At 45.6% G+C, this 23,402-nt stretch overlaps 1 protein-coding gene across 4 annotated transcripts in view; it reads left to right on the top strand.

The window, feature by feature from the left end:
• Positions 1-23,402, top strand: part of Mcc (MCC regulator of Wnt signaling pathway) — a 450,812-nt gene that overhangs the window by 408,382 nt on the left and 19,028 nt on the right. For all 4 annotated transcript variants that reach the window (XM_040272372.2, XM_005333213.5, XM_078048875.1 and 1 more), the window contains 3 exons: positions 9,567-9,801; positions 13,965-14,171; positions 17,979-18,079. In XM_040272372.2, coding sequence (XP_040128306.1) covers positions 9,567-9,801; positions 13,965-14,171; positions 17,979-18,079 — 543 coding nt within the window. The remainder of the gene's footprint in view (positions 1-9,566; positions 9,802-13,964; positions 14,172-17,978; positions 18,080-23,402) is intronic.

The raw sequence follows: 23,402 nt of genomic DNA on the forward strand, positions 1-23,402 counted from the left end.
TTAGGAAGTTGAAATGGGGGTTCTCAATCAAGCCTACCTTTGCATGAAGCATTGCAGTCCCAGCTCATAATATGGGAGTGTTGTCACTGACCTAAATCCACAAAAGGATAAGCAGCCGAGACAGACAGAACCAAGCAAGCCTACTCTCACAGAGGCTGGAATCGAGTCTTAGCACTTGGTGGGGGCCGGGCTGAGCCATGTGCGAAGGGTGACCGCGACCTCGTATGAGCCTCGGTGTACCTGCGTGCAGCTGGGGTACTGCCTGGCTGGTCATTCCTACTGGGGCATGATCCCTTAATTATAATGGAAGGTAACAGGGCTCCAGAGAGGCCAGCCCTCTCCCTCTAATCTGGTCTGGATTAAGGTAAAGTTGCACTGGGGCAGAAAGAGCAGTTGAGGACAGTAGATTTATGTCAAATGAAAAGGTGAATAGCTTCAAATAGTCATCTAATTAGGATAGGTCTCTGCCACCCCCATCAGTAAGCTTCAGGGAATTTGATTGGGACTAGATCTGACTATTGTAACATTACCTTTACTAAAAAGGAAGTAGTTTCCCATCTAAGTATCAAGGGCATCCATCCAAAATCCCAGAGATTAATACTTTGTAGTGATGGTAAGATCTCTACCTGAGATATGTTCCTTGACATGACTGGGTGGTGACCAACTCTCCTGCTCAGATGTCTTTGTCACTTTTTGAGAATATGGTAGAGACATGAAATATGCTTCTTTTATTTTTTTTTAAGACTTAACGTCCCAATTTTACTGCAAATTGGTTCGGCCAATTTGGAAAGCAGTATGGAGATTCCTGGGAAAGCTAGGAATGGAACCACCATTTGACCCAGTTATTGCCCTTCTTGGGCTATTCCCTGAAGACCTTAAAAGAGCGTACTACAGGGATACGGCCACATCGATGTTCATAGCAGCACAATTCACAATAGCTAGACTGTGGAACCAACCCAGATGCCCTTCAATGGATGAATGGATTAAAAAAATGTGGCATTTATACACTATGGAGTATTACACAGCACTAAAAAATGACAAAATCATGGAATTTGCAGGGAAATGGATGGCATTAGAGCAGATTATGCTCAGTGAAGCTAGCCAATCCCTAAAAAACAAATACCAAATGTCTTCTTTGATATATAATGAGAGCAACTAAGAATAGAGTAGGGAGGAAGAGCAGGAAGAAAAGATTGACATTAAACAGAGGCACGAGATGGGAGGGAAAGAGAGAGAAAAGTGGAATTGCATGGAAATGGAAAGAGACCCTCATTGTTATAAAAAACTACATAAAAGAGGTTGTGAGGGGAATTGGAAGAAAAATAAGGAGAGAAATGAATTACAGTAGATGGGATAGAAAGAAAAGATGGGGGGGAGGGGGATAGTAGAGGATAGGAAAGGTAGCAGAATACATTAGTCACTAGTATGGCATTATGTAAAAATGTGAATGTGTAACCTATGTGATTCTGCAATCTGTATTTGGGGTAAAAATGGGAGTTCATAACTCACTTGAAACTATTGTTCGAAGTATGATATGTCAAGAGCTTTGTAATGTTGTGAACAACCAATAAAAAAAAAAAAAAAGACTTAACGTCCCAATTTCAAAATAACTGTAGGCATATCATCAAAATAAATAATTAAACTCCAACATTACAAAATGCATAGTACACAAAGTAAAAGTTCTCCATGCTAGGACCCTCACTGGAAAGGACAGTTTGGGGTGTAGGCCCACATACTTAACTGCATTTTTTTTTTATTAGTGAAGACCCTGATGGGCTGGGGATGTGGCTCAAGAGGTAACGTGCTTGCCTGGCATGCGTGGGGCGCTGGATTCGATCCTCAGCACCACATAAAAATAAAATAAAGATGTTGTGCCCACTGAAAACTGAAAAATAAATATTAAAAAAATTCTCTCTCTCTCTCTCTCTCTCTCTCTCTCTCTCTCTCTGTCTCTCTCTCCTCCTCCTCCTCCTCCTCCTCCCCCTCCCTCCCTCCCTCTCCTCTCTCCTCTCTCTCTTAAAAAAAAAAAAAAAAAGACCCTGAGTTGCCAAGGACAGAAATGTGCCCAAATAGCTTAAACAGAAAGGGATCTCCCTGGAAAGAGATCAGGTCTTCTATGCACAAGCTGCATACCTGAGCAGAAGGCAGTGGGTAGAGGCTTACAATACACCCAAACAGCAGCAGCACCAGGCTCCTCCACATCCAGCCTGTGTGGCCCCCCGCACATGACTGAGTTCTCTTCACTGCAAGCAGCCTTCTCCAGGGGACAGAACCAGCACAACGCCTTCATTTATACATGAGGCTGACAGGTTTCATGGGCAACAAGTAAGAGAAATCCCAAATGGAATGATAATGGCCAAATTACATTGTATGCATGCATGAATATATACCAATGAATGCCACCATCGTATACAATTGTAAGGCAGTGACTAAAAAAAAAAAAAAAAAAAAAAAAAACATTGGGAATAACAGTGGCCATAGCAGAGTGAGGTTATAGCCATTCCCACAGGTGTCGCGGGTGAAGAAGGAAAGGAGAGAATCTCAACAGAAGAGCTTGTGGACCAAATCTGGTATCGTTAAAAATATACTGTCCATAAAAACATGACAACATCTAATTTTTAACCTCACAGGGATTCTATTGTGCACTGTCTTGAAACATGCTTCCCCCTAAGTGTTATATTCTCAGACATTTTGGCATAGGCATCATGCTCCTCAGTAGTGCATGGTTTTCCATCGGATGACATACCATTGTGTACTTCAACAGATTCCTCTTGTGGGATGTTTGTATCCAGTTTTCCACTATTGCAGACATTGCTGCAGCCACTGTCCTTGTCCTTATGCTTGTCCCTCTTGTGCAGTTTCTGTGGGACCAGTTCTAAGATGAATCAGTGGACTCAGAAATGATTAATGTTTTCAATGTCAAATAGCCCTCCCTACATAATCCAGTTATTCTTCTACAGCCAGCGTATGGGCCTCTCCCTCCACACCTTTGCGAACACTGCATGGTGTGGCGTACATGTTCTCAATTTGGCCGTCAGGTGTGTATGGTGTCTATCTTGGTTTATTATCCTTGACCAAATCAGGAACGGGTTAGTATTTGTTTAGAGATGCCTTGTTTCCAACGCCATTATAATGGCACCTTTAAAAATGAATATGCAGAATTTATCTCCTAAACGTCTCTGCTTCCTATTTTGACTTCTACCGTCAACTAAGTTTGCAGTAGCTTTCTGGACCCAGGCAGTTTCTGAAGACTTTATCTGACTGCATATTCTTTCATACCCATATTTTGCAAGACAATTTATTAAGTACTTTACCCTCATTTAACCTCAGTTTCTCATAGAGAATTCCGATAGTCATTCAAGAGCATCCTAGCCTAGGATGCCTGGAATTTTTTAGTGTTTTTAGTCCTTTGCTGCAAAACCTTTTATTATCAAAAGGGGGGGGGGCTGGGGATACCCTCAGCACAACATTAAAAATAAAGGCAGTTGATGGGGCTCTTGCACTTGGATAAATGAGGCCACCTAGGAGTAGCTTAAGTATCAAGTGACACTGGGGCCAACACCCTCCTCCAAATCAATTTCACATGCTCAGCAATGCAGGTGGCTAGGTACATAGCACTTCCTTTCTAAAAATGAGCTGTTCCTTGGTAGAAATTAGATCTCAACCAATGCTAAGTAAGATGCTGATAAAAAGTCCAGGAAAACTTTGTGATTTTTGAGGCAAAAGAAAATGGCTATCCTTCTAGCTTTCTCTCTAGGCAGGCTAAATAAAAATGAATTTTTCATCTGATGAGCTCAGTGGTTAAGCATTCTTAAGTGGTTAAGATAGGGAATCATCTTGAGGACAGAGATGGGACCTGGTACAGAGGGACAGATGAGTTGATATTTGATATGGATAGCTAGTTAGAACAGCACTTCCCACAGTGGACAGGGTAGGCACAGGGTGGGTGGTCCTGAGCCAATCAGCTATGTGTTTCCACTGAGCTGCAGGCCAGCTACATGTGCAGTGGGTGTGCGACATGATCAGATACAGAATGAGCTACTACGACAGGACCTCCAGCAGAGCATCACCCAAAGACACCCATGTATCTGCCTGGCTCCTCAAAAATCAGAGCAAAACACAAGCATGTGCCATCAGTGGAGTTGGGGGTTTCTTCTTCTGCAGCCTTTCCCCATCCTGCTCACAGACACCTCCAGCCTCCCCCCCTGGAGAAGAGGGATAATGTAGCCTGCAGAAAGTGATTTATTTCCCCTTGACAGCTGAGCTCATCCTGCGTTCCAAGCTGGGAGAGTTAATGGATGACTTAGCCCCCACCCGGCAGCCGACAGCAGGCCCTTGGGAGCCTGCAGTGCCTGTCTGCAGGAGGCCAGAGGAAAGGCCAGTGGCTGCCCCTCCCTCCACCACTGTCATAATCATATTCTGTGGTGGAACATTAAGGGCATAAAGCAGGATTGTAATTAACCTCGCCTGATCTCTTCCCCGTTGGTGTCCTGGAAAGGAAAGAGGGAGGCTGGAGTGGCCCTGGGCTGCGGTGCTTATCTTGAAATTCAACTTTCCTTTGCTTAAGAGCAGTTTAAGGCTGTCAGCTTCCAACAGGGTCAGATCTGTGAACTGAGATCTTTTTTTTTTTTTTTTAATTCCTTTCTGAAAATTATGCTTATAGCAAAAAGCCTTCTTACTCAACCAGGGATCATCTCCAGCTGTTCTTCCAAGTAGTTTTTTGGGGGAGGGGCAGGTACAGGGGATTGAACCCAGGAACACTTAACCATGGAGCCATATCCCCTGACCCTTATTTATTTTTTCTTTTGAGATAGGGTCTCACTAGGTTGCTTAGGACCTTGCTATGTTGCTGAGGCTGTTGACATCTTGCAACCCTCCTGCCTCAGCCTCCCGAGTCACTGGGATTACAGGTGTCCACCACACCCAGCTCTCCCAAACAGTTCTAAGTGATCTTTAAAGTCAATTCAAGTGGAAACGACTTTTCTTCTCAGATGGGGGTTTTCTAGATGGCTGCAATGGCTTGGCCCCTCGAGGATCCCTAGGTCTGGGGTGGGTGTTGTGTGACTGTTGGCCCAGCTATCTGGAAAGTGGCCCCATCCCTGTTCCTTGCCTAGAACAAGAGCTTTGTGGCCGCATGAGCTGATCCTTTTCATGCCTGGGGAAGTGTGAACCATTAGTGTTCCTATTTATTGCAGTGTAGAAAGTTTGTGTAATTCACTCAGGCCTGTGAGGTTAGGAAGGGCCAGAGGAAGAATCTATGGACTGATTTCAGAGATGTGCTGGAAGCCAGCGGCATCCGCCCAAGCAACCTGGGAGCATAGTGGCCTCTACCTAGAAAAATGTGAGGGTGTCCAGTTACTAGAAGATGCTGGTTTATCCTGTGGGGTAGACAAACTTAAGAACAAAAGTTCTCAGACTTGCATCAGAATCTCTATTAAAACACAGATTGCTGGGCCACCTAGTGGAGTCCCTGACGCTATGGGTCTGAGGCATGAGGCTTGGGAATGTGTACTCCTGACAAGAACCCAGGCATCACTAATGTGGCCAGCCCAGGGATCCTTCTTGAGGTAGACTGATCTTGCTAAGTGGAAAAATCTGACAAAATATCACTCAAGGTCTGCAGAATAATGAAGAGTACTATGACTCTTAGTCCTATTTGAATTTTGCAATTTTTATTTCAAATGAAAGTCTATTGAGGGTGCTTCAAATATGAAAGGTGTGTTTCTAAAAACAGTAGTAGAAGAAAACAAGGTGTCATGTAAATGGCAGGCACGTGGGTATTGGTTATTGTCTGTGTGTTTCTATGCATTTGAAATTTTATAATTTTCAATGAAAGGAAAGGCTAGAGGTTTAAGTTGATTTGGGGGGGCTGAGTCCCAGCTTCATGGGGGAGGAGTTCATTCCTGAGAGCTCCTTCCAACTAAGTAGAAGAGAAGCCCTGCTATTCCCCAGTGCCTCGCTTTCTAAACCCACCTTGTCTGCAAACATCACGCTCAGCCCCACGGAACGCCTGCTGAACAATGCCAACACCTGAGTTTGCTTTAATTTTCCTGCTCATTCGTCTGGGGAAAATGTCTGTCTCTCCATGGCAATGCTGACAGCCTGAGGTGAGCTCCTGAGTCCCGTCTGTGCACTGCATACCCACCACAGAGCTGTCTACAGACAGGGCTTTCCTGTGATGCTGAGCGAGGGACCCTTGTTTTCTCTTTTGAGGAAGTTTCTCTCATGTGCCGCCCAGCTCACCAGGGCCCTGCACTCTGGGTACTGTATGATCAGTCCTGCTTCTTTGAGCTGCATCATTTCTTTATGGAACAGCACTCAAGGTGTGGAAAGGTGCTTCTTCCTTCTCATCCTTTTTAAAAGACAGCTGAAGAAAACAAAATAGTGATCAGTAATGATTATTTTTATCCTTTCCCTGCATTCCCAGCTCACACCCTGCTAGACTTCCACGGTCTCTCCCCAGGACTATTGCAATAGCTTCCTAAGGGCTCTCCCTCTTTCTGCCCTGTCCTCCCTGCATCTCTCCTCAGCATAGAAGCCAGAGGGGTCCTGTTAAAATGTAATAGGTGGATTTTGTCACCACTTCAATAACTTGCATTCTAATTCTAGAGAAAAAGATGCAATCCTTATAAAATCCTATGTGGAACGGTGCACAGCCTCCTCTCTGACCTCTTCTCCTTCTTCCTTCCCTGGCTGACTTGGCTTGCCACTATCTCATTCCTGCCAGTCAAGTTCAGTGCTGCAGGGCTTTTGCACTTGCTGTGTCCTTGGCCAGTGCAGTTTTCCTCTACATATCCTCATAGCTCTTTTTCTTGCCTCCTTTTGGTCCCTTCAGTTGTAACATTGCCCTGCAGACCTTGTTAGATAATGACCCCACCCCACTCTGCCCTCCCCATGTGTCTCTCTCCATTGTTCTCCACTATGCTCCTCACTGCCTGATGTACTATGTCATTCACACAGTACATCAGTCACACAATTGCTTGGCTCCCCTGTTGGAATAGGAGTTCTGCTCAGGCAAGGACTTTTCCAGGACTCAGGAGGCACTCTGGTATTTCTTGAATAAATGAATGACAGCTACATTTGTTGTGTGCTTACCCTACACTGGGCACTGTCTAAGCACCTCAGTGATATATATTTTTCCTTCCCACATCTCTATGGAGCAGGTACTGATAATTACTTTCATTTTACTGGTGATGAAATAGGAAATCTACAAAATGTAAGACGCTCAGGTCAGGAGTAAAAGCAGCACTTCAGTGTTAGAGCTCTGCAGAGACAGAGAACCAATAGGCAGTGGATCTAGTAGAGTGCTGGAGAGGTGTCAATATGTTATCTGTCTGTACACACACACACACACACACACACACACACACACGACCATCTGAAGGAATCGACTCATTTGATTATTGGCTGGCAAGTCTGAGGTCTTCAGGTGAGGGTGGAGATACAAGAAAGAGTCCTTGTTGAGTCCTGAGTCTGGAGGCTGTGGAGGCATGATTTCTTCCTTCTTGGGGGGGTATCAGTCTTTTAAGGCTTTCACCTGATTGGATGAGGATATTATGGGGACTAATCTTCTCTACTCAGAGTCTTATGACTTAAATATTAATTACATCTAAAATATGCCTTCATAGCACCATCTAGACATGTTTTGCAAGTACCTGGGCGCTGTGGCCCAGCCCCACGGACGTTTCCCTCACCTCCCACTGCCCGAGGGGTGGTGTAAGATGGTCAGGTTGGTCTCATTTCATCTCCCAGTGACTTCTTTTCTGTGATGATGGGACAAAAGGAGTGAGGGGCTACACTGAAGGTCTTTGGTACTCAGGAATTAGCTGTCCTGGAAGTTATTCTCTGACTCAAAGGCCACCGGAGCCATAAAGTGGTCTTTTCCTCATGTGGACCCAGGAAGGCTCCAACCCACCTTCTCTTCTCACCCTTCATCTCCCTGGAAGCCTTCTCTGTTTTGAGACAGGGTCTTGCCTAGGCAGGCCTTGAACTTCTGGACTTCAGGGATTCTCCTGCCTCAGCCTCCCATGTCACAGGCCACTGCACCCAGCTTTGTCTCCTTCATGTGCAAGAGTGGAATTGCCCTTGCTGATTCGGACTCCTCTGCCCATTGCCCTATTCCAGTGCAAGATCCAGAGGGCAGGCTGTGGAGACCTCTCCCTGCTTCTTGCCTGGATTCTAGCTGCAGGAATCTTGGGAAGAGGACAGAGCTGTGGAATAAGAATCCTCAGCCAAGTGTTACACCACTTTCAGCCCCATGACTCCACCAGCCACTTAATGTCTCTGAGCTTTGGTTTCTAAATCTGTAATAATGGTGATGATAATGCCAGCCTGCCCTGTTTGGTTGAGAATTCAATCTTCCATCTTTTCCAAAACCAGTTCCAAGAGGAGTGAGCCAAGCTTAGGCAGGCCCAGTGTGGGTAGAGAAATTGCTGTGGGTCCAATGGGGCTCAGAAACCTCCAGGACGGCCTAGGTGCAGTGGCTCATTCTGAGCTAATGGAGCCAGCTTGCCACTGCTGGGACAGGCTGGAATCCTCTTGAGCCTCAGTTTTCCTGTGGCCCTTTCCCTTTCTTGGTGATTTGGTTCCTCAGAAACTCTCCTGTGCCAACAAAGGCCCAAGCTTCAGCTGGGTGCACCTACCCAGTTGCTGTGCAACCTGAGCTGCCAAGGGCCACCTGGATTGGACCAAGACCCTCTGTTGGACAACTTAAGAATGTGCTGTGGAGAACTAAGTCACCCACTTTGAGCATTGTTCTTGCTATATTATACTCACCTGTTTCTTGGGGTACAATAAGCAATAGAGGAATCAATGCAAAACCACCCTTCCTTCCACATTCAACCCCAGGGGACTGCTGCCACTCTGGGATACGTGTGCTTGTGAGTGTGTGTGCACACACATAGCTATAGATCATGCCATGTAGATCATATTCTTCAATCTCTTGTTCCCTTAATGTTATCTCTTACACATGTGCATCTATTTTTATTACATGTAGTTTTCATTCTACTGACTCACTTAAAATATCTCTACCGTACTCATGGTTATCACCATAATGTCCACATCATTTCTCTCCCTTCTGATGTATAATAATACACTAAACCTTATTTTAGATTATATATGTCAAACAGCTTTGTACATGTGTATCTTTTTGCTTCTGTGGGATTATCCTTGTAGTTCAATTTTAGAGTCTACAATGTTACCTCAAAATATAAACATTTTTATTATTCTTCATACTTATTTCTTGCTTAAAAGGTAGTATCAGTATTCTTGTCATAAAATATATATTCTTTGTGGTATTGGAGATTGAACCCAGGGGCACTGTACCACTGAGCTGTATCCCCAGTCCCTTTTCTTTTTAAGACAGGGTCTAAATTCTCCAGGCTAGCCTTAAATTGTGACCTTCCAGCTTCAGCCTCCCTAGTTGTTGAGGTTACAGGTGTGCACCACCACATCTGGCTAAAAATACTTTTTTTTTTCCACTACCATCTAGATAATTTGGGGGAGAGGGATGAGAAAAGATCTACTAGTAATGGCTTGGAAATGTGGTGTTTTTCTTTTCTTCTCAGCACAACGAGCTCCACAGCCAGCAGCTGCGACACCGAGTTCACAAAAGAAGATGAGCAAAGGCTGAAGGATTATATCCAGCAGCTCAAGAATGACAGAGCTGCGGTCAAGCTGACCATGTTAGAGCTGGAGAGCATCCACATCGATCCGCTCAGCTATGACGTCAAGCCCCGGGGGGACAGCCAGAGGCTGGACCTGGAGAATGCGGTGCTGATGCAGGAGCTGATGGCCATGAAGGTGTGCTGTGGGGTCAGCCTGCTGCTGGCCTGGTGGGGAGATCACAGGCCTGGGAATGGGGGTGGGGTCAGCAGATTAGAAATCATCGCCATCCGTGTTCAGCCTCTTCTCCCCAGAGTAGAGTCAGAGCCTTGCTAGTGGACAGTGTGGTTTCCATTTGTCCAGGGGTCATTTGGGCTGGACATTCATGGAGGGGTGGTTACATTCTAGAGGATACTTTGGGGTGTCTCAGCTGAGCTCTAGAATACTTATTCCTCCAAGAGAAGTCAAGCCAGACATCAACAGGCTAGAATAAGCCTCTGTCCTTTTACAATGGCCTCTAATATCAAGAATGTGTGAAAGTATTTCTTGGGTCACTAATGCTGATGTTAACTGGAGGTGGAGCCAGACCAGGGTGAGGCCAGCTGCAGAACTTGACTGAGAACCCTGTGTTTTTTGACACCCTGGAGACGTGGGTGCAGTGTGAAGCCTGCTCAGACCACAGTGTCTGCAGGGAAGTTTGGCGATGCTGTTTAGGCTAAATATCCTGTAAGATCTTGGGCCATTCACCCACTGGCTGAGTTCTCTATCAGCATTTGCAGGGCAGAGGGAGCTTCTGGGAAAACGGCTGCCACTCATTGGTAAGCAGTTTACCTGTGGCTCTGCTGACTCACAGAGGTGGGAGCTTGCTTAGGCTGCTCTTGCAGGACCTGGGGCAGCACTGGGCTGAACTGCCAGGTGATCAGGGAGAATTAGAGCCTGGGAGCCATCTCTCTAAACCTGCTTTCCAAACTCTGCTGTTTTGTGAACAGTGGCCTGAATTGTAGAGTCTTGGATTCTACCATGTCCCTGGCCCACAGGCGTTGGGACATGCCAGGGGCATTCTCAGGCAAAAGCCAGCTCACAGCTTAGGAACTGGAGGCAGAGTGGGTCACAGCAATGCCACAGAAATAGCCCACAACATTTCTCTACCATGGAGACCAGTATCGTCCCCAGAAAGATTCCCCATTGCCTCTGGAGAGAGGGCAGAGGCTGTTAGTAGTAGTATCTCAACGCACTTGGGCACCCTGCTCAGCAAGTCCTTGCCCTTGGTGCTGGAACTTGTGTCTGGGAAGACTCTGGGCAGTGGGTACAGATGTGGGGAGCCCACCATTTTGCTCCATGTCCACACTTGCTTGTCTCCTTCCAGCCCCTTGGTTCAGATTTCCTCCCTGGAGAGTTCTCATATCACACTAGCTGATCTCTCCTCTCACTGCCCAGGACCTGGCCTTGGGTCTATAATCACAGTGGTTCCAATTAGGATCCCCCTCTCTGTGGACACTTGCACCCTGTGGGCATGAGCCATGAGGCCACCCTTCCATTATTTATTCCAAACTTCATATTTCCTTTGGCCATAGACTAAAATTTTCCTTTTTATATTGTGGCCAACATGTGGTGTGACAAATTCAGTGTTATACTGGCCAGGAAAGACATGCTTTTGTGGCATAAAAGCTCTCTGATATTCCTTTTGCTATGTGAAAATAAAACATGCATGATTTTAGAACTTTGCTGAAAGAGTAAAAATTACAGAGAGCTGGGAAGAGACAACCCATAGCCTGAACCTCAGGATGGGGAGTCGTCACTGCCCAAGGCTAAGCATCAGCCCATTGCCTTTTCCCCAGTGTGTTTGCCAATACATACTCATCAGTACAGACTGATGATGTTGTACATGCTCTGTAATCCAGCAGCTTTTGTTAGATTTTTACCATTTTGTTCTAGAATATAACTACAGAGACACTCAAGTTTCTGAGGTTTTTATTTTATTTTATTTTATTTTTTTTTTACTTCTTGTATATGATTCTTGGTAAATACCTTTTTGCCTCTAGATGATTTACTTGGTCACTTTAAAAATCCGCCCTTCTTTTTTGTATGACCTATGCTTTCTTTGTGACCCTTACTCCTTTATTCCATGAATCATTTGAAATATTAGTTTTTCATATTCTGTTACTTCTGCTTCTGTGAATGCCAGCTCTCACTTCTGTTGTGTCTGCTGATTCTCCCTCTTTGTGCTTCATTCTCATTTCCTGTGATGGGAGGTGGAGAACATGTGTACAGGCTCATCTGTGGACATCCTGTGTCTGGGGGTCCTGTGGGCCCTGGTTTGTTGCTGTCCCTGCAGAATAGTTCTGTTTAGATGGGTGAGACCTGTGGGTTTCAGAGGTTTATTGCTAGTTTGGGGTACATTCTTGGCTTAAGATTTCCTCTCCCACACGTACATATGACACAAGTTTGAGGTTTTGATTCCTCAAAAGGGCCTTTTCTTTCTTTATTCTCCCATAGCTTGAGATATGACAATTTTTTTAACCAAATTGCCAGAAAGGAAGTTTTCTAGTCTCTTATTTTGGACAATACTTTGAGAGTCCCAGAGTCATAGACCTACCCTTGCATAGATGATAAGATCCCAGATGGCAGGGCCTGCAGACCTGCCTCATACCTCTGTCCACCTTGCTGGACTTCTCTCTTCATCTATAGACCTATGAGTTTTCCTTCTCTTCTTTCTAACTTGCATTTATGTTTGAGTGAATGTGCACATTAGCTCCATATGCAGTGTTACTAGAACCTTCACAATCCTGCTTCTGATGGGAAAAGATGAGAAGGTTTCTGGGATGGAAATACTCTTCATTCTGATTTTTATGCCTGGTCTTCCAGGAAAAAAAAAAAAATGGCCTGTTCTGAGCTCATTAATAATTGGCTTGTTCTTCTGAACTCATTAATTCTGAGCTCTCCTGTATCCCCGAGAAGGCTTTAAACTACCTTGAAGGGTAAAAACATGTACCCAGGAGAGCATACCAGTTCATTACCATCAGGGGCAGCCAGAACCAAAGGCCTTGGTGAGTCCATCTTAAGGCAGCCCAGCTTTCTGCAGATCCCTTTTGAGCAAGGAATCATAGAAATAAACCATTGGGGAAGCTAGGCTGATGGTCACACAGTGGTAACCCACTCTTGAGTAGAGGTGAAGGGCCACAGTCATGATCAGGCACATCTTGAAGCAGGGAGGAAGCAGCGGAACTTAGTGTTGATGAGCCTGGGCTCTGAGCCCAACAGCCTGGGTTCCAACTCTGGCTTTCCAGCTGTCCAGAGCCATGGGCCTGTGAATGTCCCTCTGCATGCCTCAGTTTCTCATTCACAAATGAAAATGCTTATAGTACTTATCTTGGATTTGGAGGAATAAATGAGTTACTTCTTGTGAACCCTTAAAACAGTATTATGTGGGGGCTGGGGATGTGGCTCAAGGGGTAGCACGCTCGCCTGGCATGCGTGCGGCCCCGGTTCGATCCTCAGCACCACATACCAACAAAGATGTTGTGTCCACCGAGAACTAAAAAATAAAAAATGTTGGAAATTCTCTTAAAAAAAAAAAAAAAACAGTATTATGTGCTCAATAGAGGCTGGTGGTCCAAAGTTAGTGTTGTCCCATTTGGGATTCACTTCTTACTCTCTATAGGAAACAACCATTTGAATCCTTTAAGATTCTCTTAGAAGTTATCTAGCGGGGGTGAGCTTAGTGGTAGGTTGTGTGCCTAGCATGCACAAGGCTACTCTAGGTCTAATCACCAGCACTGAAAGTGAAGTTATCTGAAGAGAAATCCCGTATAAAGGACTCCATTCCTATTGCTTTCACTAGAGCTTTCAGAAGTAGTCAAGAGCTAGAGGATGCTGTTGTGATGGGAGTCCCCCACCTGCATGGCTAGGCTGCAGGGTCACAAGGGTGCCATCTGGGGTGGTTAAATATATAGATTGGTGCCATAGCAACTGAGTGGGAATCAGAAGGGACCCAGTGAGACCCAGCTTCTTACATGGATGTACAACCTTGGGCTGCTCCAGCTCAGCCTCTATATGCCAGAGAACTGGTTTCCAACAAGGAAAGTGTGCCCATTGGGGGTCCTAGGAACTATTAGGAAGGCTTTCCTTACACTGAACCAAAATCTGCTTTCCTATGACTTGTACCCATTTACTTACTGCTAGTCCCTATAGTAACAAAGCATGTAGCTTTGTCCACACATCAGTTCCATCTTTGTTCAGTAATCTTATTCCCACTTTTAGAGTGATCACTATCGCAGGCCCTGGGTTATAGCCAGACCCCCATGACACTTGGTGCTGGCACATAACAGGCATTCATATACCCTGTGCTCCTCACTCTGTAGGAGGAGATGGCTGAGCTGAAGGCACAACTGTACCTACTGGAGAAAGAGAAGAAGGCCCTGGAGCTGAAGCTGAGCACGCGCGAGGCACAGGAGCAGGCCTACCTGGTGCACATTGAGCACCTCAAATCTGAGGTGGAGGAGCAGAAGGAACAGCGGATGCGGTCCCTCAGCTCCACCAGCAGCAGCAGCAAGGACAAGCCCAGCAAGGTAGGGCTGGGTGGCACAGGGCACCCTTGGCTCAGGTGGTACTTCCTGCAAATGACCACTGACGTCTCTATCCAACTGCCTCAGTTTCCTTGTTTGTATATGAGCTGCTGCTCATTCCTAGATGACTAACAGGATGACATTGAGCATAGAGAAACCAAATTCACATTGAAAAAAACAAATCTCACAAAACATTTTCACACGTGGCAGTCTAATCAGAGAGTGGTCTGTGTGATGGCCCAGTGGTCTGATATTGGTCTCACCTTCTTATAGTCCCCCTGCATCCTGCAGCCATCATTTGTTGATTTGTGGTACTTCTGGGCTAATCACTGTATTAGTAGGAATATCTGTGTCCATTTATATGAGGAAGGTGAGGCTCTAAAGAAGCGAGGGGTCTCTAGCTGAAAACAGCAGCATCAGGCTTAAACCCACACTTGGCTGACAGGCTGGCCTCCCCTCATCTGCCTGCCTCCTCTGCCCTGGCAGCATTTCAGCCACAGTGGGTGGTAAACAGGAAGCAGCCTGAGGGCAGGGGAGGAGGGGACCAGCCTTGGATTACAGAGCATGTACAACATCAGTGTGTGTGTGTGTGTGTGTGTCTGGTGTTATAATTTTGTAAACCTGCATACCTATCAGCTCCCCAGGTCTTTTTTCCTAGAATCCAAGCTCATTCTTTCTCTGTTCCAAATAACTGCATTGAAAAAGGAAAGGGGGGGGAAGCAAGCTCTGGATCCTGAAGAATTATATTCCTCATCTGGGGTACTGTTTTATTCTATGCATCATACTAATAAATGCAGCTTCTCCTAAACTGAGTTTGTTTCCAACCTAGAATTTGTGGGCATATGCTGACTTGTTTTGTAAGCGGCCTCTCAGCACAAGGGCAGGGAGGTCTCCCCGAGAGTTGGGTACCAAGGAAGGAAGGGACAGTGCTGGTGCCATATGGTATGAATTGTCACTATCTAAATACCTCAGAGCTCTGCAGCATGCTTCACAAATGGCCACAGCTACAACTTTCCCTACTCCTGGTGAGGAACCTGGAAAGCACACAGCTTGGCACCTAGTCTTGCCAGCTCTCTTGGACCCTGGCTGCTCTCAGTAATCCATTCAGTTGAGGAGTGTCATCTGACACAGTATGCTGGGACCTAGGCAAGCTGCAGGAGGCAGCCCCATGGTAGACCAATGAGGACTGTCCTCCAGGAATTTATATTCTGAAGGGGAGGGTGATAGGTAGACATGATCAGGGTGGAGTGATGGGGTGTTCCAAGTGCCAGTATCAACTTACAGGGTTATGGGAGACCGTGAGTTGGCCACAGAGTTCAGACTTGAAGGAAGATTCAGTACAGGTTGCTGGAAGAAATGATCCTGGTTCTAAACTGAGACCCACAGAGGATGGGAACTAGCCTGCTGAAGAGGGCTGGTCTGGAGGACTAGGGGAGAGAAGGCACACACTCTCTAGGCCAACGGGACAGCATATGCAATACAGAGGAAAGAGGAAACCGATGGTGGAGGGGTCAGCCAGCCATGTTCTCCTGAGGACAGTGAGGAACCATGGAAAAGTCTGTCTGCAGGGAGTGATGTGATACAGTATGAGCTTTGGAAAAGACACTGGCAAGTGAACCAGAGCTTGGGGAGTCATGTTGGGGGTGGGGTGGGCAGCACCCTACATGGTGCAAGTCATATGGTAGTATTTTCTGTCCCATAAAACACCCTCAAGATCTTTTATAGGTTTTCAAGTTTGTTAGTGGTCAACTGGGGACTGAGCCTGAGAGACAGAGCTCTCGTCTGTGTGTGTTCTGAGGATAGGGTGGGGATGGATTTACCAGGCTCCTGCCAAAGGCCCCCTGAGCTAAGCATTGTCTCCTAATACCTGGTATTTATTTTGACTGGGGGAAGCACTGTGTTTGGTGGAGTACTTCAAAATATAGAAATTTCTCTGATAGAGAAGGCCAGATGACTTTTTTTTAACATTACAGTAAGATGCTTTATGAGGGTTCCCATGTACCCTCATAAGTGTTAGGAAATTCACTTAGTAAATAGATCTAATATTTGATAATCAGCCTACTCTATTTTCAAATATTGTATCTATTTACTATTTCAATAAAATTTCCCCTCTGGGCTAGTCTTCTTTGTTGGTCTTATTTGCTGGAGATGAGGCCGACGGTCTAGAGCAGGGATCAGCAAACTTTTCTGGAAAGGAGCAGATAGTAAATATTTTAGGGTTGTGGGTCATGTCCCTGCCCTCCTAGGACACCAGTGGGTGTGGCTGTTGTTATTAATGCTTTCTTGATGGACACTGAAATCTGAATTTCATGCAATGTCTGCCATCACAAAATATTCTTCATTTGACTTTTTGTCAATGACTCTTAGGAAAGAAAAACCAGTCTCTACCCGTGGGCTGTATATAACCGGGTGGTGGTGGGCCACATTTGGGTCTTGTTCCACTGGGTGGATATCCCTGCTTGTTTAAAAACTTCCCTCCAGCTAATAAGCTGGGTCCAAAATCCACTCCAAGTGGTGTTCGGTTTTTGTAGTCCTTGTCTACACGCAACAGGCATTACTACATATATTCAGCAACAGGCACTGTGAGACAAGGCAGTCCCTGTCTTTAAGGACTCGTGTGGAATGTCAACATCAGAGACTAGATGTACAAAAAGCAAGGGTGTTATGGGATCTCACAGATGCCGTTGGCTGCTGTGGGCAGGCTTGGCTTTGTGAGGACAGCTAGAAGGACAGGAGCAAGCCCAGGTAGAGGGCACGCCAGAGAGAAGAGCGTTCAGGTGTTGGATGTGCTGCTGCCCAGGATCCCTCGGGTAGGTATTATTTCTCTGTAAGAGTAGGCTGAGAAAAAGGGTCCCTCCTGTCATCTGGACTTGCCGCACTGGATTCATCCCACAGTAACAGAATTTTCTGTTTATGTTCCACCTCCTGCAACAGATCACAGGCTTTTTATTCTGTGGCCTAGAGCATGATAGACCCTCAGTACAGATGTCTGTTGAGCACATCATCTGATGAGTTCCTTCCCAATGGCCACCTCATTATGCAGTGTCACCGCAGCTCTGTTTGTAAAGTAGAACAGTCACACGGGCATGCTTGCTGCTTGTGAAGTCTTACCTCTGGGATTCAGGAATTCTAGCTTCTTATGTTTCTCAGCTGCAAAAGGGGGAGAATTCACCTTAAATGATACACGGTCCCTGTCTGATAATACTACATGAGGGAAGGTGAGGTGCATGGGGTGCATTTGTTCTTCTCCTTTCTTGAGTTTTCCAGATGATGACATGGAACCCAGTAAAGCTCCTAAATCTAGAGAAAACTGGCTTTCTCCCCAAGAGAAGTAGGATGGGGCAACTAGGATATTCATGAGCATTGCTTATTTGAAGAGACTCATCTGAAGCCAGACAGCCTGGATTTCAGTCCTAGAGCTGCCATCTCCTGGCTGGTGACAGGGCAGTGTGATCTCTCTCTGACAATTTTCTTTCTGGTAAAGTGAGGATCACAGTAGTACCTTCGTCAGAGGGTCCTCAGGAGGACTCCATGAGTGAATGTATGTGGTGGGCTTAGACCAGTGCCAGCCCCCGTGGGCTCTCAGCACACTGGGGGTCATGATGGCTGCTGCTAAGCAGCCTGCAAAAGTAACCGGAAGTCTTAGAGCAGAGGGGGCTGCCTATGGTTTGCTGCCAGGCTTTCCCCTGCACCCTGATCTGAGGCTACCAGCCCCACGCTGTGCACCCTACATGCTCTGCAGCAGATTTAAGTTCCAGGTGCTCTCAGGCTTGGTTTCAGCCCTGACAAGAATGTGTTTGCTGTCCTCAGGAATGTGCTGATGCTGCCTCCCCAGCTCTGTCACTGGCTGAACTAAGGACAACATGCAGTGAGAGCGAGCTGGCTGCAGAGTTCGCCAACGCCATCCGTCGGTAAGCACCCTTCCACGTCCCCGTTGGTGACTTATCCCATGGAGGAAGACGTAGTTCTGGGCTCTCTTGGCTGCTCATGTCAGTTCTTCCTGATCACACAGGACTACCTGAAGAGAACGTGCTAGTTATGTTCTACTTTTGCCCAGAGGCCTTGGAAGCCAGAAATGGAGAAGCCAAGTTTGTGCCAGGCCTTTCAAAAGCAGAGTGGTGGGAGGGGAGTCATGCAGGCAGTTATCCCATCTGCAGATAAGAAGATGTCTCTTCCTTTCCTTTGCTGTTAGGTTGTTTGCAGTGGCTAGAACCTTTGGGATGATGTACACCCATGGTGACATGAAAACAGGCACCCTTAACTGCATGCCACCTTTAGTGGCACTGTTTTCCCTCAGCACTGGTGGCCCTTTTTGGTGAGGGGCCTCATGTATTTATTCAGTCCTGGGAAATTTCCCTGTTATTTCAGTATGTCTTCTCCTACCTTCTTTTTCTTCTTTTGCAAGGAGAGGCAGATAGAGTTCATCCAGCTGTATCTTCTATATCCTAACTTTTCATACTTACTGTTGCTTTTTGCTTTGGTTTCCATAGCAGCACTGTCCATGTAATATGAACCACACATGTAATTTTTAATTTTATGGTAACCACATGAAAAAAAATGAACAGGTGAAATTCATTTTAAAAACACATCTAGGGGCTGGGATTATGGCTTAGCGGTAGAGTGCTCGCCTTGCATGTGCAAGGCCCTGGGTTCGATCCTCAGCACCACATAAATAGATAAATAAAATAAAAGTTATCGTGTCCAACTACAAAAGAACACATTTAGCCCAATGTATTAAAAATATCATTTCAACCAGGTATGTACTTCATGTATTACATTAAATCCTAAGTACAGCTGGGCATGGTGGCACACTGTAATTCCAGTGGCTCTGAAGGCTGTGGCAGGAGGATCTCGAGTTCAAAGCCAGCCTCAACAAAAAGCAAGGCCCTAAGCAACTCAGTGAGACACTGTCTCTAAATAAAATATAAAAAAGGGCTGGAGATGTGCTCAGTCATTAAGCCTTCTGGGTTCAAACCCCAGTACTAGAAAAAAAAAAATCCCAAGTTCAGACTAGCCAATATTTTAAGTGCTCAGTAGCTGCATATGGCTATTGGCTATTCTTTCAGAGAGTTACAGTTCTAGAGAGATTTTTTTTTCTACATACATACATACATATAGTTTAATGGACACATAGCAATTGTACATATTTATAGGATATTTGTGGCATTTCATAGAGTGATTCTTTAGCTTAGTTTTCCAGATCACTAGTTTAGTCTTTAGTTATGTCCATGGTGATGTTTGGGTTATATGGGTTTGTTTTTGTTTTTTGGTGATAAAGTCATCTCTTTTTTTAAAATTAAATGATATTATCCTCTTGCATCTAAGGATATTCATTATACTTATTATTGTTACTATTTTGGTACCAGGGATTAAACTCAAGCTACATCCCCAGCCCTTCTTAAAATTTTTTTAAATTTTGAGACAGGATTTCATTAGGTTGCTTATAGCCTTGCTAAATTGCTGAGGCTGGCTTTGAACCCTGGGATCCTCAAACCTTAGCCACAACTGGCTATTATTCTTAAATCTTGGTGTGTCTGCTATGTAAACTCAGTTTCCTCTCATGTAAATTCTTTTTGTATTGAGTACTGTGACTTTGGGTGTTGCCTTTCCTTAACTTCTTGGTGGATCTGGTTTGTGTGTTCATCTCACACTTGAAATTCCCTGTGTCCTGTTTGTGAGTACTGCATCTGCTTACCATGGCTCCTTCCTGACACGTGGCCAGGTCCTATGATCATAAGTGTTGTTGGCTGAGTGTATCAGAAGCTCGTCTTCTGGTATTTCTCTTCCTCCTGGCTGATAACCACTATCAAGCCTGCAGATCTGACCCAAGTATCTGGTCTCCTCCTGCTCCCCATAGAGAGTATCTCTGAATCCCCTCTTTCTTTGGCAGCAGCTTTTTTTTTTTTCTGTGTGCATTCAGAGTTGTGGTTTCTTCTTTCAGAAAGAATAAAACATCTGCCTTTCATTTTTCACAATTGCCCGTGGTTTCTGTTACACGGGAACCTTACTTACTTACTTTAGGGAGTTGTAAAATACATCTTTCCCATCATTTCTGGGGATTTGGGGTGGGAGGAGATGGCTACAGTGTACCCTATCTGCTAACGTGATATAGTCAGGGCTGTTTATTTTATAGCATAGCCTCCCAGATAATGGTGGGTTGAAGGCTGCCTCCTGGGGAACCTCGGCACCTTCCTGATGCACTTCCCAATACTCTTTCTTGGTCTTTCCTTCAAGTTGTGATAGCTCTGTTCTTACTTTGCCAGCACCTCTGGCCATGTGTTTCAATTGTAACTGCTCTGCTTGGGGCAAGAAGAGAAGCAGCAGAGGAAAATGCCTGAGCAAATTCTAATGACTTGCCTGTGCCAGGGACCTGGGATGAAAACCCGCTCTCTGATGCCAACAGGGAGCCATTTGGATATTGTATCTGTAAGCTAAGCCCCTGCATTTTCTCAAATTCCTCAAGCCCCAGAGGCCTTTACTGGCACAAGTAGGATGCAGGTTGTGCTGGCTAAACATAAAGAGATTTCATTTATTCTGTCAGTCACAATAGATTTCCAATAACCAGCCTTAAGTTGGTTAGCATGGATTTCTAATCAAGGCCCAGATAGATGGAGCCAAGAAAGAACCCACAGAGCTTGAGAAGAAAGGAAAATAACATAATTATACTGTAAATATAGCTTAGAAGCTGGAATGATCATTTCATGAAAGTGTATAATACAGGCACCTGAGGGCTGAGGTTTTGGGGATGTTTTTATTTTTAAAACTCAAATAGAAGCCAGGCAGTGAGGCACAGCTCTGTAATCCCAGCTACCAGAGGCTGAAGCAGGACCATAGATTGCAGGCCAGCCTGGGCAACTTAGCAAGACTCTGTCTCAAATATAAAATAAAAGGACTAGGGATGTAGCTCAATGGTGGAGCACTTGCCTACCATGAGCTAGGGTTCAATTCCTGGTAACAGGTTTAAAAAAGAAAAAAAAAGTCAAATGGAAACTTAACACCTCTTTTGAAGCTATTAAGATTGTTGGGCTAGTGGCTGAAGCCAGTTGGGGAATCTTGCTAGCAATTTCAGAAGTATTCCTCCCTTGAAGGCTCGCTTCAGACACCAAAGCTATGGGCCCAGGCATCCAAATTGAGAAGAGTAGGCATAAACAAGAGGAAAAAGAAGTTCAGTAAGTAATGATCCTTTCTTGAGGAAATCCAGCCATGCCAAGGAAGGTTCTGTGACATGGGAGTCACTGGTTCTAGGTTAATGCCCTGTACCAACTTAGTCTCCCCTTTTCCAGCCATGCTTCATCTGTAATTGGGCCCTTGTCACCCAGTACCGGCCCTTTTTGCTTGCTGAGTCTTCTCCTAACTGTCTTCATTTTTGGAACAAAACCAGCACTTAGTGCAATCCTGCATTTACTGTGTAATTCCCATCTGGTCTGATTCCATTCCCTCCACTTACATGAACATTTATTGTGGTTTATTGGCTCCAGTATGGCCATAAAACCCCATCTGGATGACCAGGCTTCCAGTCTTGCACAGGAGGTGTCTTCTTGTCAGGGTAGGTGGGTTTGCTCATCTGCACAGGCTATGTGCCACGGCCCTTCTCCAGTTCTTCTCAGATTCCTCTTTTTACTAGGATCCTACAGGTTCTAATAAAATTTGACTGATCTTTCCAGCAAAGAAGTGAAGTAGAAAATGGCAGCTGCATAAAGGGATTTTCAGAGATGACTTTTCTTTGTACTTACATGGTGTCTGTGCAGCCTGCCCTCAGGACCTGGGCACAGCTGAGTGAAGCAGTTTCATCTCTGTCATGGTCTTGGGAGGCAGCTGGGAAGCAGGTGCTGCTCTCCATATGATCTGGGCGTGAGATGGGTACAGCAAGGCTGAGTGATTTCCCAAGGTCACAGTGAGACAGTGGCAGAATTATGCCTCAGCATTCTCTGGGGGACCCTCTGCACTTCACATGTGCAGACAGAGCCAGGTTAACTTGCAGATTAGAGCAAGCTAAATCTCACAGTCTACCCTCCATAGTGTGCACTGGTCTGGGGCAATGGGGACCTCTGTGTTCCTGGTACACGATCATGTGTCCGCCTACTGATGGTGAGGCCAAGAGAGGTGCTAAGGGAGAGGCAGACCTCCTCAAATGTACAGGTATGTGAAGCAGTGCCATATGCTGACATAGGTAATGCTGATTAAAAGGAAGGAAGCTGTTTCCTCAGTGCTGGGATATAGGGAGTAAGTGACTCGTATGCATTGACCCTTTCACTTGACCCTGAAGCAGGGCAGAGGTCAGCTCCCAGATCAGGACCTGGCTCCAGCTGACACATTACTTGTAGAAGTTGGTACCCTGCCCCCACAGGAGGCTGTGCTCATTTAGTCACACACCTACCAGGAGCCCTCTGTGTTTGTGTGTATGCAGATGGTTCTGTTAAATGCTAAGTGAAGACATTCAACAATTGCAGAGCCACTGTTCAGTAACAGGATGCACCCAACTCATCCAAAGGAGGGGCATGTAGGCTTCCTTTTCTCTCTCTCTCTGATGGCTAATAAGCAAGGGAGTCAACACTATTTGGAGAGATCACTGCATGACATATCCCTGTAAGGACAGTTCCAGTGGCAGGTGGGTCCTGTTTATCAACGTGTCACAGAGACCATATTTGGAAGGGCTTGATATGACTTGAAGTAGAGTGCAGGTAGCCACGCAGGAAGGGACAGGCACATGAGGCTTAGCCTAAGGGCTCAATGACACATGGTGGGACTGTCCCCCAAATTGTCCCTCATCCCTAGGTCCGCACCACTTCACAGGTTACTCATGATGGAGGGACTCCAGATGGCTGAGCTTGAAGATGACATTATCAGGGGAGGGAGGAGAGCCAAGAAAAGAAAGTGCTTCTAAGGAAGGAACTATCTTCTTCTTCTTCTAAATATTTTTTTTTTTTAGTTGTAAGTGGACACAACACCTTTATTTTATTTATCTATTTTTATGTGGTGCTGAGGATCGAACCCAGTGCCTCACACATGCTAGGCAAGTGCTCTATCACTGAGCTACAACCCCAGCCCCTAGGAACTATCTTCTAAGACGCAGTTACTTAACACTATTCAGGCAGTGGGATCTTTCTTTCTTTCTTTTAAGAAAGGAGACATTAGAGCATATTCATGTGCCCCTGAGAGTGAACCAATGAAGGGGAGACTCTTACAGGGACAAGAAGTAACCTTATGAAAAATATGACGGGCTACCCTGTGACA

Source organism: Ictidomys tridecemlineatus, chromosome 1 (assembly GCF_052094955.1).
Source record: "Ictidomys tridecemlineatus isolate mIctTri1 chromosome 1, mIctTri1.hap1, whole genome shotgun sequence".
NCBI lineage: Eukaryota > Metazoa > Chordata > Mammalia > Rodentia > Sciuridae > Ictidomys > Ictidomys tridecemlineatus.